Source organism: Panthera leo, chromosome B4, assembly GCF_018350215.1.
Source record: "Panthera leo isolate Ple1 chromosome B4, P.leo_Ple1_pat1.1, whole genome shotgun sequence".
Taxonomy (NCBI): domain Eukaryota; kingdom Metazoa; phylum Chordata; class Mammalia; order Carnivora; family Felidae; genus Panthera; species Panthera leo.
In genome coordinates, this window is record NC_056685.1 from 130,961,277 (window position 1) to 130,976,541 (window position 15,265).

General features: G+C 58.7%; 2 protein-coding genes across 2 annotated transcripts; both read left to right on the forward strand.

Moving 5' to 3' along the window:
• The first annotated feature begins 5,977 nt into the window (after window positions 1-5,977).
• On the forward strand, window positions 5,978-8,109 carry LOC122225114 (histone H1.0). The gene has a single exon (XM_042947766.1). The coding sequence runs from the start codon at window positions 6,191-6,193 to the stop codon at window positions 6,773-6,775; it is 585 nt and encodes a 194-aa protein (XP_042803700.1). The 5' UTR covers window positions 5,978-6,190; the 3' UTR covers window positions 6,776-8,109.
• A 493-nt stretch (window positions 8,110-8,602) lies between these two features.
• On the forward strand, window positions 8,603-14,728 carry GCAT (glycine C-acetyltransferase). Its single transcript, XM_042947765.1, has 9 exons — window positions 8,603-8,856; window positions 10,566-10,696; window positions 11,640-11,741; window positions 12,209-12,355; window positions 12,838-12,992; window positions 13,125-13,207; window positions 13,386-13,557; window positions 14,003-14,124; window positions 14,408-14,728. The coding sequence occupies exons 1-9, from the start codon at window positions 8,661-8,663 to the stop codon at window positions 14,557-14,559; spliced, it is 1,260 nt and encodes a 419-aa protein (XP_042803699.1). The 5' UTR covers window positions 8,603-8,660; the 3' UTR covers window positions 14,560-14,728.
• The last annotated feature ends 537 nt before the right edge of the window (window positions 14,729-15,265 follow it).

A 15,265-nucleotide genomic window follows, 5' to 3' on the forward strand; every position in this document is an offset into this window, starting at 1 on the left:
GCTCTGGAGACTGGGAAGTCAGGCGAGCCTCCTGGAGGAGGCGCTCCAGGGGCTGTGCCTTGACCCTGGCTGAGACTCCAGAGGAGTGGGGTCATCGTTCTGCCCTGGCGCTCACCCCCACCCCCCCCCAACATTTTTGGCTGGCTCGTCTTCCTCCACCGGATCCTGACATGCTGGGATCTCACCTCCGTGGCCCCTTCCCCTTCTCTCTCCACCTCTCCCTCGAGAAGGGCGGCACTTTGCTGCAAACCCTTCCAATTCCCCGTCTCCAGCCCCCGTCTCTCTCCAGAGCCCCTGACTCTTTGTCCAGGTGCCTCTAGACACCTCCACCCGGAGCCCTCCAGGCTCTGCAGGCCCCATGTGGCCAGAGCAGTCCTCTCCCCTCCCCAGCACAGCCCATATCTTGGCCTCCGTGTGGACCCCCTCAGCTTTCTCCCCCTCGTCCCCCTCTGAGACTTGTTGGTGTGATCTCTTAAATGTCACTGAAATCCAGCCCCTCCCCTCCATCCCCACAAACTGGTGTCATAGGAGACTTGCCCTCCAGGCCACCATCACACTGCAGCCGGAGCTCCTTCTAAGACGCCAACCCTGGGGGCGCCTGGCTGGCTCAGCCGGCAGAGCATGCGACTCTTGATCTTGGGGTTATGGGTTCAAGCCCCACGTGGGGTCTAGAGCTCACTTAAAAAAATAAAAAAATAAATGCCAACCTGATCATGTCACACACACTCCCCTGCACAAAAACACAAAACATCCCATGGGGCACAAAAACATCCCATGCCCCTTCTGCCCAGCTGCAAGGCCTGGGTCCCACTCCTTTCGGATCTCTGCCTGAGTCACTCAGTCACCTCCCTTCCGCCTGTAAAGTCACCTACCTTCCCATGCCCAGCCTTCACTCCTGCTGCACTCCTGCACTACCCCCCCCCAGGCCCCCCCCCCCCCCCCCCCCCCCCCCCCCCCCGCCAAGCCCTGCCTGAGTCCCAGAGAGCTGGAAAGTCTCTTCGAGACTCTCCGGTCAAACGTCTTCATTCTCCAGACGAGGGTTCCACGAGGGTCTCCGGTTCCATGAGGGCAGATGACGGCCTTTGCTGCCCTGGCTGGTGGCACCTGAGAGGTTGGCCTCTCCCCCGCCCCACCTTGACACGCTCTCCTTCCTCACTGGCCTCCAGGACACCCCTCCTCCCCAGATCTGCCTCTTACCTCCCTGGCTGCTCCTTCTTGGTCCCCGCTGCCGGTGTCTCCTCCTCACTCCCACCTCCCCAGGTCAGTGTCCCCAGGGCCAGGCCTTTGTCCTCTTCTGATGTGCTCTCCCTCCGATCAGCCCACGGCTTGAAACGCCAGCTGCCTGCCCCCAAATGGGCATCTGATATACCTCAGACTCTCTCCCTGAACCGCAGACTCAGGATTCTCCTACTCACCTGCCTTCTCAGCATCTCCACGCACACACCTGGGAGACATCTCAAACCCAACCCACAGCCAGACCCCTCAGACCCGCTCCGCCTTCAGTCTTCCCTGCCTCAGTTCACCACAGCTCCGTCTCCCAGTGTTCCAGCCAGCGTCCTTGGGGTGCCCCTGCGACCTGATCCCTTCCTATCCCCTCCACTGCTGCCACCTGGGCCAGAGTACCATTCTCTCTCACCTGGGCTATCTCAACAACGTCCTAGCCCCGCTTCTGTCTTTGCCCTCCGCAGCCTCTTCCCCGCACAGCGACCAGAATTAACCGGGGTTGATTTTTGACTGTGGATCCCAGAATGTCCCTCCTCTGCTCAAAACTCTCCAATGGCTCCCATCTCATGCAGGGAAGAGCCAAAGTTCCGTAAAACCCCATCTGGCCTGTGCCTCCTTCACTTTGGCAGCTCTTAGCTTTTTAAAATTCATCTCCTCCTGTTGTCCTCCTTAATTCAGCCACCCCGTACACTCCTACCCCAGGGCCCTTGCACTGGCTGTCTCCTTTGCTTAGAAGATTCTTCCTCCAAGAAAAAGAACGGCTCCTTCCGTCACCTCCTTTGAATCTTTGCTCACGTGGCGGCTGCTTTTTCTTTTTTTAAATGTTTGGTTATTTTTGAGAGAGACAGCATGAGTGGGGAAGGGGCAGAGAGAGAGAGAGAGAGAGAGAGAGAGAGAGAGGGAGACACAGAATCCGAAGCAGGCTCTGGGCTCTGAGCTGTCAGCGCAGAGCCCGACGCGGGGCTCGAACTCACGAACCGTGAGATCATGACCTGAGCCGGAGTCAGACGCTTAACTGACCGAGCCACCCAGGCCCCCCACGCGTCGGCTTCTTAATGAGGCTTCCTCCGACCACCCTGTTGAAAACTGTAAACCACCACCTCTCAGCACTGCCCATCACCTCCCCCTTACCCTTCTCCAGTCTTGTCTTTGCAATTATGGCCTTCCAACACACTGTGTAATTGACTTCTTTATTTGGTCTGTTGCTTATCTATCTTTTCAACTAGAATGTCAGCTCCACAAGGGCAGGAATCTCTTATCTCTCGTTCACAGCTGTATCCCACTGCCTACCCCAGTGCCTGGCACTTATCTGGGCTTCAAAGCCCAGAATGAGCGCGTGCAGTGCAAGGTCTCATGAGACCGCAGGTGGCGCAGTGGGAGTCACTGGCTTGGGAATGTCACCCTGCCACCCTCCTTCAGGCTGACCCACCTTGGACAAGACATTCAGCCATTCTAGACCACCTCTCTGGAAAACGGAGACGTTATAGCTGTACCTGGGGCTTAATAAAGGCTGGCACGTGCAAACACACGAACACTAGGAAAACTTGACCCCTGGCGTTCTAACGCAATCTACACTTTTCCATACAGGATTTCTCGTTCTTTCCCCCTGGCAAGAGCCCCAGAGGTAGGTAGGACAGATCATCCGCGGCCTTTCACCTTTTTACAGGTGGAAACAATGGCAGGTGGAAAAACAGCCAGGAGGTCTGGGCAGATGATGTCTGACCCCTCCCCACGCCGTGGCTGACCGGCGATTCCGATGCTCTAGAGGGTCCCCGGGCGAGGGGAAGGGGGGTGGGGGGGGGACAGAGTGGGGCTCGGCGGGCGCCCGGGGACTACATTTCCCAGGAGGAGTTGCCCGCAGCTCTGTGGCTCCCGGTTTTTTAAAGGGCTCGCGTTAAAGGGGGCGGGGGGAGTTCCGCCGTCCGCTGGCCAGAAAACCGCTCTGCTCTGCGCTTGGTAGGGACCCGAGAGCGGCCTGCGGGGGGTGCCCCGCCAGAGTCAAGAAGCCCCCAGACCCTGCAGTACCAGCCGGGCGAGGTGAGGCCAAGCCAATCTGGAGGCGGCGTTTCCTCATCTTGTCCCCCTCTGCCTCGGACTCTGCGCCCAACTCCCGGCCCCCTCGCTTCCCCTCCAGTTCTAACTGGGGCGGGGGGCGGGGGTGGGGAGGAGGAGGGGGGGCGGTGAACCTCGCAGCCCCGGGGCGGGAACGTGGGCTATCGGGAAGCCCGGGCGACTCCGAGGTGACCCTTCTCTCCATTTCTGGCTTCGGTTCCGGGAGAGAATTTACAGGTCTCTGGGATGGGCAGGGGATGTGGGATGTGAGAGCCACAAAATGAAGGGAAGGCCTGGGGGCACCGGGAGCTGAGCCTCACAGTGCACCCCCATATCCACCCTTCCGAATCCGGCGGTCTCCACGGTAAAATGGGAGTAGTCGGGGGGAGTGATCACGTTGGCCGCCTCCCCAGGCTGGAGGCTCAAAGGATCAAGAAACGAGAGCAAGCACTTTGCAAACTGTAAGGCGCTGTGTAAATAAAATTATTTCATCATCGTGCCAAAGGATTCAGCTAGTCCTTATTCTAAGACGCCGAGGGACGTGGCGAGGGGGTGGGGGCGGGGGTGTACAACATCTCGCACCCGGGGTTGGCTATTTGATTTGCCTATTTCCCCGTCCAGATCATAGTGGGAACCAGAATTGTCTTTGTAAATAACCAAAACGAACCCACCAGAATGTTGTGTTTTCAAATCAGGAAACTTTGGCGGTAATTGACATCATCCAAATAAGAACCTTGACCTTTTGAACTAACCTGGCCCTTGGTGGCTTCCTTCCCCTGCCTGTGCCACCAAGATAAGCCCGGGAGAAGGCATCTGATGCCTGAGTCTCAGGCCTCCCTCTCCCGCCTCCCAATCATTTGGATTAATCCATCCCTTGGTGTATGTGGGGGAAACCTATTAATTTCCCTGGCCTCGGAGACTCCCCAGGTCCAGTAAGAGCCCTTCCCCCCAAGAGCAGCTACGAGCCCCCCCATCCCCCATCTAAATACTCCAATCATCCCCCTCTCCCCTCCCCAACAGCCAGTGCCTGCAAACAGCTCCCGACCATACCAGAGGCACGTTCATCATTTTGACCAGCTATAAACCCCCCACTCCCAGGGCATTGTTTACGTGAAGAGTGCCGGCCTCTTTGCTTAGGGAATAAAAGCCGGTTTGTTGTGGGTGGGGGCTCAGGGAGAGAGCATCCCAGAATCTCAACCCAGGGCCCCTGCCAAGCGGGCCCTGCACGTGATTAGGCTGTGTGTCATAGACAAGGGGTCCCAGGAACTCTGGCGTCCCTTCTGCTGGCCTCTGGGCCCCTAAAGCCCCTCAGAGCCCCTCAAGACTCCCTTCGGACGGTGACGCCCCCGGTCGCTTCATCTTTACCTGCCAAGCAGCACGGAAAAGATGTATACATTTTAACAAAGACCTCGCATCCTCCCGGCAAAATGGCGGTGGCCCCGGCCACCGCTCCCCGAACAACTGCACACTTTCTGAGGATTCTTCGGGACCCCAGGAACATGACCCCTTCCTCCCCCTCTCCCCCGGAGTCCCCATGCTCGCAAGTTCCCAAAGCACTCAGCGCCTCTCTTCACCCCAGGGGCCCCGGGGACAGTCTCTTGCTGGAGTCTTTGGGACAGCTCCTCCATTGCAGACCCCCCCACCCCCCCCCCCCCACTGCCTTCAAGGGGCCCTGGGAGGGGGACTGGACCCCCGGATGTGCCTCAGGGGTAGGGACAGCAAGGTTCCGCCTCTGAGACCCCGAAACTCCCAGGCTGAGAGAGGCATATAAATGAATCCCCGATTGGGATATACGGGCGATGTGGGGGTCTTTGAGGAGAGCAGAAGACTCGGGAGACCTCTCCTCATCCCCTCAGGGGTCCCGGGCAGCACCGGGGGTCCGGCCTCAGGAGGGAACCTCCACGCAGAGGTCAGGGGTCGCGCTGGGGGAGAGCAGGCAGAGGAGGGGGAAGGGACAAAGTTTGAAAGTGCCCTTCCAACTCTTCCAGGGAAAGTTTGCTCGGGGGGCCCCAAGGACTGAGAAGAGGTAGAGGTGCGGGGGGCCCGATGGTGGGATGACCCCCGAGAGGTGACCGGACCCTGGGGGAGCGACCCCTCCCCCCTGTCCCGGCTCGGCCCGGCTGGGAGTCGCCCAGCTCGGGGCAGCGTGTGTTAGTTGGGGCCGCTTTCCAGCCGCTCCGCCGGGCCGGGGGGCACCGCCGCGGCCCGGGAGCGGGATCCCTGGTAGCCCCGGGGGGGAGCTTTGCTACGGGGGGTTTCCCGCACCGGGGCTCCAAGGCCCCGCAGGGCCAGCCCCCCGCAAAGGGGAAATGTGCAGGCGCACCAGCCGTCCTCGGCGCCGTTTGGGGCGCGTGGCGGGCGCGGGGGGCGGCGGCCGGGCCGGCGGGATGCCCGGCGGGGGAGCCCAGGGAGCCAGGCAGCGGTCCCGGGCGGCGGCGGGGAGCGGGGAGGCCCGGGCCGGGGGGAAAGGTCGGATTTGCTCGGCGGAAGAAACACAGATGGCGGCGGCGCGGCGCCATTCCGGGCCGGGAGCAGGCAGCCAGCAGCCCTGTCCTCACCGCGGTCCGCCCGCCGCCGCTAAATACCCGGATGCGCCGCCCGAGCGCCAGACGCGGAGCTGGGAAAGGGGAGGCAGAGGAGGCGGAGGCGGAGGCAGAGCGCGAGCCAGAGACCGAGCCAGAGCCCGAGCCCGGCGCCGAGACCGACCGACCGACAGACCGGCGGGGCTGGGCCACGCAGACCCGGCCCGGCGAGTCCTCCCGCGACCCGAGCCAGGTCCCTGAGAGCCGGGGCCCGGACTGGCCGGGGACTCGGGAGCGCCAGAGCAGATCCCGAGTAAGGCTTTCCTCGGCCTCCGACGAGGGCTGGCCCTTTTGAAGGCGCCTCCTTCAACCGCAGGACCAGACAGGCCACCATGACCGAGAACTCCACGTCCACCCCTGCGGCCAAGCCCAAGCGGGCCAAGGCGTCCAAGAAGTCCACAGACCACCCCAAGTATTCAGATATGATCGTGGCGGCCATCCAGGCGGAGAAGAACCGCGCTGGCTCCTCGCGCCAGTCCATCCAGAAGTACATCAAGAGCCACTACAAGGTGGGTGAGAATGCCGACTCGCAGATCAAGTTGTCCATCAAGCGCCTGGTCACCACTGGGGTCCTCAAGCAGACCAAAGGGGTGGGTGCCTCGGGGTCTTTCCGGCTGGCCAAAAGCGATGAGCCCAAGAGGTCGGTGGCCTTCAAGAAGACGAAGAAGGAAGTCAAGAAGGTGGCCGCCCCAAAGAAGGCAGCCAAGCCCAAGAAGGCTGCCCCCAAAGCTCCCAGCAAGAAGCCCAAAGCCACCCCAGTCAAGAAGGCCAAGAAGAAGCCGGCTGCCACGCCCAAGAAAACCAAAAAACCCAAGACTGTCAAAGCCAAGCCAGTCAAAGCATCAAAGCCTAAGAAGGCCAAACCAGTGAAGCCCAAAGCCAAGTCCAGTGCCAAGAGGGCCGGCAAGAAGAAGTGACAATGAGGCTTTTCTTGTGGACACTCCTGCCTGTCTCCTGTTTTCTGTAAATACTTTTCTCCTTTCTTTTCTCCTGATCTTCACCTGCAATCCTTTGCCCCTTTCTATCCTGACTGTATAAGAGACAGAATTTGGATTCCTCAGACGTTAGGGAATAATTCATTTTTCCTTAACCAATCGTGCGAAGACGGCAACAACAAATCTCTCTGTAATGATGAGAATGTACTTTTGTTCTGTTGACTTGTTATTAATCTACTTAATGGGTTTGGGGATTTGGATGGGTCTGTGTGTTTTGTTTGGATGGTTTGTTCACTATGAAGGTAGAGGGGCGGGAGAGAATGGGCAAGGCAGCTTGTTCTGACTAGATGAGGGGGGGCCCAGAAATTGTTAAGGTTTGTGGGAGTATCTTTGAGGTGAGCTAGCTTTCTCTAGGTTGCTCACCCCTGTGAAGAGTTTCCGAATCTCTGCGGGGAGAAGGGAGGGGTGGCAGCAGCTGGATGGCAAAGGAGGGGGGGGGGGACCCTCTCTGGGCTGACTTCCATCTTGCAATAGTGAGCAGTGGGGGGTCCAAATCCAGCTTCCTTCTCACTGTTGGTCTGCCCCTGTGGCCTTCCTATTGTCCTAGGGAAGGGGGGGGTCCAATGTGACAGCTGGTCTGAGAAGCTGTGGCTTCTCTCAGTCAGCTGGAAACTAGTCATTGGGGGGTCTTTGTGGCTTCAGAAAGTCTCATGTTAAAATGGAGTGGAAACTTTAGGGGAAGGGTGGGGACTCAGTCAGCCAAGTGCCTCAGTGTGCCCTGTTAAAACTTGGGTTTTTCCACACCATTGGATTGTATCATAGGACTTTTTTTTTTTTTTTTCTTTCCCCCTGGTTTTTGGTTCCTCCTGTACAAGAGGTGGTTTTGCTTGGTGGCCTGGTGGGGCTCCAACCCTGCCACCCGCCACTTAAGAACCTCGCGACCTCTTTACTTTGGAGTCTTTTATAAGTAGTTGTAGATGGGGGAGGGGGGAGTGGGCGGGGAGTGGACAGTAAGACATACTGCAGTCAATTTTGAATTGCTAAGTAGCTTCACAGAGCTAGGTCTGTGTGTATGTGTGTATATGTATATATACATATCTAGGGCTAGTACTTAACGTTTCACACCCGGGAGCTGGGAGAAAAAAACCTGTACAGTCGTCTTTTATTTTTAATAAAATAGGAAAACGCGTCCTTGCGCGTGGTCAAACGCCCTCCCTCCCCCCCCCCCCCCTTTTTTAAACAAGTGTTATTTGTGCCGGGAAGAATTTGCTGTCTTTGTAATTTTAAAACTTTAAAATAAAATCGAAAAATGAAAACACCTCGTTGGTGCGTTTTTCCTCCTTTTTAAGGCTGGAGGCGAATGAGGAGCAATGGGGCGGGCGAGCAGGGGTGAAATCCGGGGACGTTTGCACCTGAGGATGGGAGAGGGTTCCAAGAGTTCGACAGGGACGGGGGACTGGGCTGCAGAGGACAGAGCGTGCCTCAGCCTGCTTCTAGGCTCTTGCCTTTGGGGTGCAGAGTGCACCCCCCTTTCCTTCCAAGCGGTGGGTGTGTAGGCAGGGAATGGGAATTGGGGGGGGAGGGGGGTCTGGTGGGCTGGGCCCTGACGCGCCACCCTCCGCGGAGGCGCCTCCCCTTCCCCCACAAGGAGCGCTCCCGTCTCAACTTACACATCAATCCACTTTCATCCTCTGCGGATCCCGCCAGGCCCCGCCCCCACCCATCCCTGGGCCCGTCTCCCCGCCCCTTTAGCAGCCTTCTTGCTCCGATTGGTTGGTGTGGCCCAGCCCCCGGGCACGTGACCAGGCGGCGCCAGCGCTGCGCGCCGCTCTTGGACGGGCTGGGGTGCTGGGGTGAAGCAGGCACGATGTGGGCCTGTCGCCTCCTCCACGCTGGTCTCTCCGCAGCCCCCCGCGGCCGCCGCGCGCAGTCGGCGCTGACCCAGCTGCGTGGCGTCCTGGAGGAGGAGCTGGAAGCGATCCGCGGGGCTGGCACCTGGAAGAGCGAGCGGGTGATTACTTCCCGTCAGGGGCCGCGCATCCACGTGGACGGTGTCTCCGGAGGTAACCCCCCCCCCCCCCCCCCCACCGGCCTGCGAGTCTTCGGACCCGGCTGGGTGTTCGAAGGCCCTTGCGAGGCCAGCGCTGGAATGGAGGGCCTGAAGGCAGTGGGCGGGTGGGAGTATTTGCACACGTAGCCACTGGCGCCTTTCCTATCTGGCTGACTTTACGGCTTCCCAGTGGTAGGTGTTAACCCAGTTAAGCCTGTTTACGCGGAGGAGGGTGGTTTGCCCTTGAGCACCTTTTTGACTCAGACGGTGGGACTGGAGTGAGGCCCAGTCCTGTGAGAACGTGAGAAAAAAAAGAGAGACACTTAGCTGGTTCCCAGCTGGCTGCTTCAAGGAAGGGTGGAGGAAGGTGGGGCCAGAAGCCCTGCGTTTCTGGGGCTGCTGTCCTGTGCTGGCCTCTACCAACTGCTCAGCACGTGGGCTCCTGCAAACCCCGATACAGGGGATAACGAATCCCATTTTACAGACAAAGAAGCTGAAGCTCAGAGATATGAAATGGCTTTGCCCCAAAGCCCTTGCTAGCTGCAGGCAGAGCTGGGCTTTGGTCCAGGTCCTCTGGCACATTGGAGCTGGAAGGTCACCTAATGGGTCAGAGAAGCCAAATGCCTGGCCAGAGTCACAGCGAGCGAGGGGCCTGAGGGCTGCTGCAGAAGCCACACCATGAATTCGTCCACTGGGACTTCCTCATTTCCTTTTTTCTTTTTTAATTTGTTTATTTTGAGAGAGTGTGCTCGAGTCGGGGAGGGGCAGAGAGAGGGAGAGAGAGAATCCCAGCCAGTGCGGGGCTCACATGAACTGTGAGATCATGACCTGAGCTGAAATCAAGAGCCTTGGACGCTCACCCAACTGAGCCACCCAGGCACCTCCCTCATTTCTGTCTAACCGGTAGTCGCTATCTATCTTGTCTGTGCCAGGACCCAGGTGGGTGCTGGTTACAAATAATTTCCCAAGCCTGCCTTCTGCTCAGGAAATCGGCCTGGATCCTTGGTGCTGTTGTACTCATTTGTAGACTGAGGTCCCCCCAGATCTGTGCCTTCCCCTCAGGGGAAGCTTGGGGCAGGTCCAAACATGGGAAAGTTACGAGGCACAGGTTCTCATCTCCTAAGCTGAATGAACCTCGCCCCCTATGGGCCTCAGTGTCCCCCTCATGCCAGCTGTGTTCACTTCCGGGTTTATAATTCAGGAGTTGATGTCTCAGAAACACCTCCCCTCGCCCCCCCCCCCCCCGCCGCCCCCCCCCCCCCCCCACACTTTAGGCATGTGATTCTTACCAGGCAGCAAAGTCAACTGTGTAGAGTCTGAGGTCCACAGAGGGCACCTGACCCAGCCCTTTTTTACCCACGAGGGAACCAAGGCCCAGATGAGGGGGTTGCTGGTAGTTTTCAGGGACAGGAGAAGCCAGTGAGGTAGGGCTACATTCCTCCTTGGGTGGAATGTGATTCAGAACCAGAGTTTCAACTTCTTACCCTTCAAGGCACCACTCTGAGAGTCCTTTCCTGACCCTCCCTGTCCTGTGGCTATTTATTGGTACTTCCTAGGGGCCCCTAGTTCCCATCCTGCCTCAGAATGGATCGTACTGTGTGGTTGTTGCCTCCTCAAGGGTGAATCCATGTTCGTTTCCTGAGTCCCCAGGGCCTGGCACTGACACTTTTCTAAGCCCTTTCTTGCCCTGAGCTGCTGTGTCCATACCTTCTTCCACCTCAGGAATCCTTAACTTCTGTGCCAACAACTATCTGGGCCTGAGCAGCCATCCCGAGGTGATCCAGGCAGGTCTGCAGGCCCTGGAGGAGTTTGGAGCCGGCCTTAGCTCCACTCGCTTCATCTGCGGGACCCAGGTACCCAGTGGCTGTTGCGGGGGTTGGAGGGTACCTTGTCCCCAGCGCTGGGCACTGACCCCGACTGTCTGCTTCCCACAGTCAGCAGGGCCCGTTTAGCCAGCTCAGCTCATCCCAGGGCCCTGGGCCCACTCGTAGCCTGGTGCCCTACACCAGAGAGGCCGGGCTCGGGCTTCTGTTCTGTTGCAAAAGGAACTTGACCTCTCTGAACATCCCTTTTCCCACCTGCGTGTAAAAATGCCTGGAACAGTGCCCGGCCCGTACCAATGCTCCCTAAATGTGGACTATTTTATTTTGTGAATGTTACAAAATAAACATACGTAAATGCTAAACAGCCCTTAGGTGTTCACTCGTTATCAATACTCCTGACAGTCGTTAAGTGACGGGTGATATTCTTGTCTCTGTTACAGAGATGAGGATGCTAGGGCCCAGAGAAGTTAAATGACTTACCCCGAGGGCACACACCTGTTAAAATGGGATTTTAACCCACGTGGCTGGGCTCAAGATTATTGATTATTATTACCCATCTCCTGAGCAAGGGGAGGGTGAAGTGAAATCAATTATCAGAGGCAGAACTCCTAACTCCCAGCCAGGGCACTTTCCAACAAAACCCTCACCCAGACTGGACAGCTTTCAAATATAAAAAGCTGAGGCCCACATGAACCTATGTAATCCTTTTCTTTGCCATTAAGCAACCAAAAAAGGCACTTAGCTTGAGGTCGGGAAGACCTCTTCCCTTGCCAATATCACCCATAATTCCACATGAGACCCCGGTTACAACGATCCAACCAGGAAGGGACACCTAGGGAGTCCCTGATTCCTCAGTGAGAACCATCCGCCAGAGTCCTGTCGGCTCTGGGGGAACCCTCGCAGTGAAGGGAGCCCAGAACTTGTTGCGTGCGACCCCGCGGGCATTAACACCTGTTTCGCTCTGTTTCTTTAGAGCATCCACAAGGACCTAGAAGCAAAGATAGCCCGCTTCCACCAGCGGGAGGATGCCATCCTCTACCCTAGCTGTTTTGATGCCAACGCTGGCCTCTTTGAGGTGTGAGGGGGCCGCAGGTGGGAGTTGGTGAGGACTGCTAGGCTGTGGAAGGCTTGGGAGTGGACAGGCAGAACCTGGCAGGATGCCAGCGCCATGCCTACAGCTCCAGTGCCCATTTCTTACGGAGGTTAAGGTTGGGCCAGGTAGGTGCTCTAGGAGGAATCCTGGGGCCTTCGTGGGGCCAGCTTGCAGGGCACTGGGGGGATAACCTACATCAGCAGGAAGGCTGGGGGCAGCAGGGGCCAGGGACCCACCGAACATGTTCTCCCCTGCTCTCACTGGAGCAGGGCCCTGGTCTGGCCCAGTCGTGGGGCCCCGGGGACCCAGATAGAGGCAGATGGGGGCTCCTTGCCTCCCTGTCCAGAGGAATGCCCTGGATGGCAATGAAATTTTGACTCAGGTAGACATGGGGAGGGAGAGCCCCTAGGTGGTTGGGTGATAGCTCTCCTCCAACTGCCTTCTTCCAGGCCCTGCTGACCCCCCAGGATGCAGTCCTGTCGGACGAGCTGAACCATGCCTCCATTATTGATGGCATCCGTCTCTGCAAGGCCCATAAGTACCGCTACCGCCACCTGGACATGGCTGATTTGGAGGCCAAGCTGCAGGAGGCCCAGGTGGGATGAGGCCCGGGTGGGGCAAGGCCCGGGGATGACAGAGGCAAGAACTGGGCTCTTGCCCAGCTCTTCAGCCTCCCCACCGGTGAATTAAGATCCGAACCCAAATCCCTTGGCCCCAAGGCTTTATTCCATTGTACCATGCTGCCTTGACTTTTGGCACCTTATGTGTGGCAGGGCCTGCTAGGCATATAGGTGAGATGAGCTCAGGGATAGAAATTGCCCTACCCCACCCTCCCTCTCGGAGAGGAGACTGAGCTGTTCTCGCTGACCAGGACTGCCCCTGAAGAGGTGGGCAAGGCTCAGAGAGGCACAGGGGAGGGACGGGATGTTCCAGCCCCAGCGCAGTATGCTTATGTGCCTACCTCTGTCCCAGACACCGGGCAAGGTGAGCTCTTAGAGCCTGAAGCAGCGCAGAGAATGGGTAGACTGGCACAACGTGAGACACTAGCCATCACCTGTCCACGTCTTCTTCCCTGCAGAAGCATCGACTGCGCCTGGTGGCCACGGATGGGGCCTTCTCCATGGATGGTGACATCGCACCCCTGCAGGAGATCTGCCACCTTGCCTCTCGATATGGTGCCCTGGTCTTTGTGGATGAATGCCACGCTACCGGCTTCCTGGGGGCCACAGGACGGTGGGAGCATGCATCACCTGGGGCCTTGGGTCAGGCTTCTAAGGGCGGGTGGGAAACCAGGAAGCCAGCCCCTAACCCGTGATCCCCGGGCACTCAGGCAGCCAGTGGTGACAGTGGTAGCTTCCCTTGCAGGGGCACGGATGAGCTGCTGGGTGTGACGGACCAGGTCACCATCATCAACTCCACGCTGGGGAAGGCACTGGGTGGAGCCTCAGGTACCTGTCGGCTTGTGCCTCTGAGGTCCCCTTATCCACATGCAGAGCCCTGGAGGGGTCTCCGGGAAGGTGGTGAGGAGAGACTTGGGGAAGAGAGCAGCATGGACCGCCCTCTCAGGAGGATAGGCTCTGGCACCTGGCCTCTGACTCCCACCTCCGTCCCTGCCCTTGTCCTCAGGGGGCTACACAACAGGGCCTGAACCCCTGGTGTCCCTGCTCCGGCAGCGCGCTCGGCCCTACCTCTTCTCCAACAGCCTGCCCCCTGCTGTCGCCGGCTGTGCCTCCAAGGCCCTGGACCTGCTCATGGAGAGCAATGCCATCGTCCAGTCTATGGCGGCCAAGACCCAGCGGTGCGGTCCCTGGCAGGGGTGGGGCAGGTTGGGGTCGGGGAGCTGCCCCTGTGTGCCCCCCGGGCCCATAGCTCCATGCCTACGGGTTCTGCCTCCGCCCCTAGCGTGTCCCCAGCAGATTGCACCGGGATTCAGCCCTTTTAGCCAAAAGCTGCCCGCCCGCCCCCCTCCCTCTTCTGCCTCTGCCTTTTCCTTCCATTTCCTGGTGCATTTCTCTGAGAACGATGCTGTGTCTCCCCGCCCTGTCAGTCCTATCTTTTTGCCCGCCGTTTTGGTCTGCCTGTCTCTCTGCCCGTCTCTCCATCTGCCTCTCTGGGTCTGCATCTGTCTCTCTTGGTCCATCCTGCAGACTTGGGCACAGATCTTGGATCACATGCCCAGCAGGAGTGGGTGTGAACGCCCCACAGCCCCCTGGCTACCTGTGACACCCAGCTGTGCCCCACAGCTTCCGCAGAAAGATGAAGGCTGCTGGCTTCACCGTCTTGGGAGCCAATCACCCCATCTGCCCTGTGATGCTGGGTGATGCCCGGCTGGCTTCTTGCATGGCAGATGACATGCTAAAGAGAGGTAAGGAAACTGGGACAAGAGGACCAGCCAGGGGTCCTAAGAGAAAAGAGAAGGGAACCCCTAACCTGTGAACGCTCCCCCATACCTTCACCCTACCGCCCGTTTTAAACCTGCTGTGTGTCCAAGCTGAAAATCCCAGGCCGTGACGCGGTCGCATGTCTGCGAGACCTTGAGCACCTCCCTTGCCCTCTGTGACCGTCAAGAAAGTAGGACCCGTGTGTCATGTCCCTCAAAGCCTGCCTGGCTCCGCTGAGCCCCAGGCTGACCCTTTCTGCCTTACCAGGCATCTTTGTCATCGGGTTCAGCTATCCGGTGGTCCCCAAGAACAAGGCCCGGATCCGGGTGCAGATCTCAGCAGTGCACAGCGAGGAGGACATCGACCGCTGTGTGGAGGCCTTCGTGGAGGTGGGGAGGCTGCATGGGGCACTACCCTGACCTGGGCGGTGACAGGCACAGCCAAGGTCCCCCTCCCTCCGCATTAACGAAAGGGGCCTTTGGTCAGCCCAGGCCAGACGCTCTGAACCCTGTCAGAGTCCTAGGACTGGGCTGGGGCATGGCCGGCGCTCGTGATCTTGTGTCAAACAACAGTGTGAAACTGGGCTGACACGTTGGTGTGCTTTATTCTCTCTGAGCAGGCCCAGGCCTGTGACCAGCTGAAGAATCAGGCAGGAGCTGGGCTTCTGAGGGCAGGCTCCTGGGTAGATCTCAGAGCTGACCACCTGCCCCAAGTTAAGATGAGACCCAGGCAGCTGGGATAATGCAGGCAGGGGTCACCATGTGACACAATTGGATTCTGGGCTGCTCTAAAGGCTGGCTGAGCCCCAGCCCTGCAGGCCCTTTCCCGCCCCACCCACCCTACTTACTCCGCAGCCTCCAGAGTTTAGCCCTGGTGGACACTTCGTTTTCTGCTCCCTGTCCAAAGGATGGCTGCCAGCTGCCCAGATCAGAAGGGGCCGGGCACCCCACCCCATGTGTGGAAGGAGGGGCAGAGGATTTAGCCCCAAAGGAGAGAATGTGGGTCACTATAGGAAAGGCCCCTGATAGTCTGGAACCATGTATTCTAGCCCACTTTGACTCTGTGGCCTTCGGCCAGCCTTTCACCTGTGTATGCGTCAGTCCCAGTGTACCGAGAGGGGATGTT

Coding starts and splice junctions, on each gene's coding strand:
- GCAT (XM_042947765.1), top strand. CDS start 8,661: ATGTGGGCCTGTCGCCTCCTCCACGCTGGTCTCTCCGCAGCCCCCCGC. Junction 10,697..11,639: donor GCTTCATCTGCGGGACCCAG/GTACCCAGTGGC, acceptor CTGTTTCTTTAG/AGCATCCACAAGGACCTAGA. Junction 12,993..13,124: donor TTCCTGGGGGCCACAGGACG/GTGGGAGCATGC, acceptor CTTCCCTTGCAG/GGGCACGGATGAGCTGCTGG.
- LOC122225114 (XM_042947766.1), top strand. CDS start 6,191: ATGACCGAGAACTCCACGTCCACCCCTGCGGCCAAGCCCAAGCGGGCC.